Consider the following 1,708-nt stretch of genomic DNA (forward strand, 5'->3'; position numbering starts at 1 on the left):
GGTAGCCCAGAAGGCCAACCGTACTCTAGAAAGAAACTATAGGAGTCAGCATCTGCAGTTACAGGTATGGTGTTAGTGTCATCCTGGGAGAATATAAACCCTTACTTAATCTGAAAATGAATTGAAAGAGAAAGCTCACCTTCAAATTTCCCTCTTTATTCTGTGCCTTCCCAGAGCATGGAGAAAAGTTGTCCTACCCACAGGCAGAGCCAGAGCAAAAATAAAACTGGTGTGCTGGTTCTGCCACAGTAATTTAATTCTTCCTGTTAGGGCAACACAGCGTTGGTTGTGTTGAGTGGGTGAGGGAAACTTTTCCCTGCATGGAACTGATGAAAAAGCCCACATGGTTTTCAGGTAAGTTGCGAGACCTTGCTCTGACTCTGATGGGCTCACACTGGCACATGAACTGTGATGCTCATGTTTGTAATGGAAGCAGGCTGAAAATCTAAAGATACATGCAGAACTCTGATCGTTGTCTACCACTATCAGCCCTTTAATTTGATGTGTGTGTGTGTGTGTGTAAATCACTTACGGGTTTATTGTGGTGGTTTCTGTATTTGGCAGATCTGTAACTGTATCAGAGCGGCCTTAAACTACCACAGAGATCAGAAAGGAGGAGGTTGTGCTGAGAACTTTTTCAAGCTTTTAGTTTTCAGCTTTCTGTTCAGCTCCTACAGAAAAAAATCTCATAAGTTTAAGCCTGTACAGGCAGGTGCTCACCTGTCGTGTTTGATGATGCTGAGCGGTACTGAGGAGCATACCAGCTCCAGTGATGGACTGATTGCTTTCTGCATGTGGTTTGTTTTGTCTTTTCTTCTTTTTACGGAGATGATGTCCTCCCTCTGCAGGTGATTCCTGTCCCGTTGGACCACTGTACTTCCGAAGACATTAAAGAGTCCTTTATTGTACAGGCACAGGAACAACAGATTGAATTATTAGAAATCCCAGAGCACTCCGATATCACGCAAGTATGAGACAAGACTTCACCTGTCACTTAATTTCCCTCTGTCCTGTCTGGGCTGCTCTGGTTCCCTCTGAGGTCACTTTGTGTGGCAGGGGTTAAGCTGTTGGAGGCAGACCCTTGTAGATTTGGAGATGTGCCAGATGTATTCTGCTTGGGGTGAAGTTCCCGTGAACAGCAGATGCGTTGCTTGTCTGAAAATTACTCCAGCTATGTGTAGGACTTGCTGAGTTCATTCCTTCTGATACCAACACCAACCCTCTTTCAGTGCCGCTGCACATTAGGTAGTTTTAGGTTCCCTTGGATAAGAATTTGAAAGAAATCTTCCTGGTATATCAGAGAAATGAGCCAGTAGTGACATAGGGTTGGTTTTTTTTTCCTTTGCGCTCGGTGTTCACAAGGAGACCTGATCTGCAGCAGGAGCCAGAAATAGCGTGCGTGCATGCTGTTGACACCCATGCCGGCAAGCTTAGAGGCTGATTTCTCAGCCGAGAAACACGCATGCAGTCTCTTCACATGCTTGTCTACCTCTAAAAAACGTGCTGTGTCGGAATGGGGTGACTTAGCTCAGGTTAAGAATGGTGAGCGCTGCCTGGGGCGCTCTCCTTCAGCCACTCTGTGGCGGTGACTGCAGAATTAAACCGCAGCAGGCGCTGCAGCAGCGCGCTGCGCGCACCCTCCGCTGGCGACTCCCGAGGGAGGCGACGCATCGCCTCGCTGTCCCCTGGGCGCTGGGGTCTGGGCTCG

General features: G+C 47.8%; 1 protein-coding gene and 1 non-coding gene across 2 annotated transcripts in view; both read left to right on the forward strand.

The window, feature by feature from the left end:
* Positions 1–1,685, forward strand: part of CWF19L1 (CWF19 like cell cycle control factor 1) — a 13,850-nt gene extending 12,165 nt beyond the window's left edge. The window contains exons 9-10 of the mRNA XM_035893077.1: positions 1–64; positions 849–1,685. The exon at positions 1–64 is cut by the window's left edge and continues 137 nt beyond it. Of these exons, the coding sequence (XP_035748970.1) occupies positions 1–64; positions 849–974 (190 nt within the window). The 3' untranslated portion in view covers positions 975–1,685. The remainder of the gene's footprint in view (positions 65–848) is intronic.
* On the forward strand, positions 538–679 carry LOC118452172. Its single transcript, XR_004841840.1, has one exon. It is a non-coding gene; the product is annotated as a small nucleolar RNA SNORA12 (small nucleolar RNA).
* Positions 1,686–1,708: the final 23 nt, after the last annotated feature.

The sequence above is a fragment of the Egretta garzetta genome, unplaced genomic scaffold (genome assembly GCF_000687185.1).
Source record: "Egretta garzetta isolate BGI_Z169 unplaced genomic scaffold, ASM68718v1 scaffold234, whole genome shotgun sequence".
In the NCBI taxonomy this organism is placed as follows: Eukaryota; Metazoa; Chordata; class Aves; order Pelecaniformes; family Ardeidae; genus Egretta; species Egretta garzetta.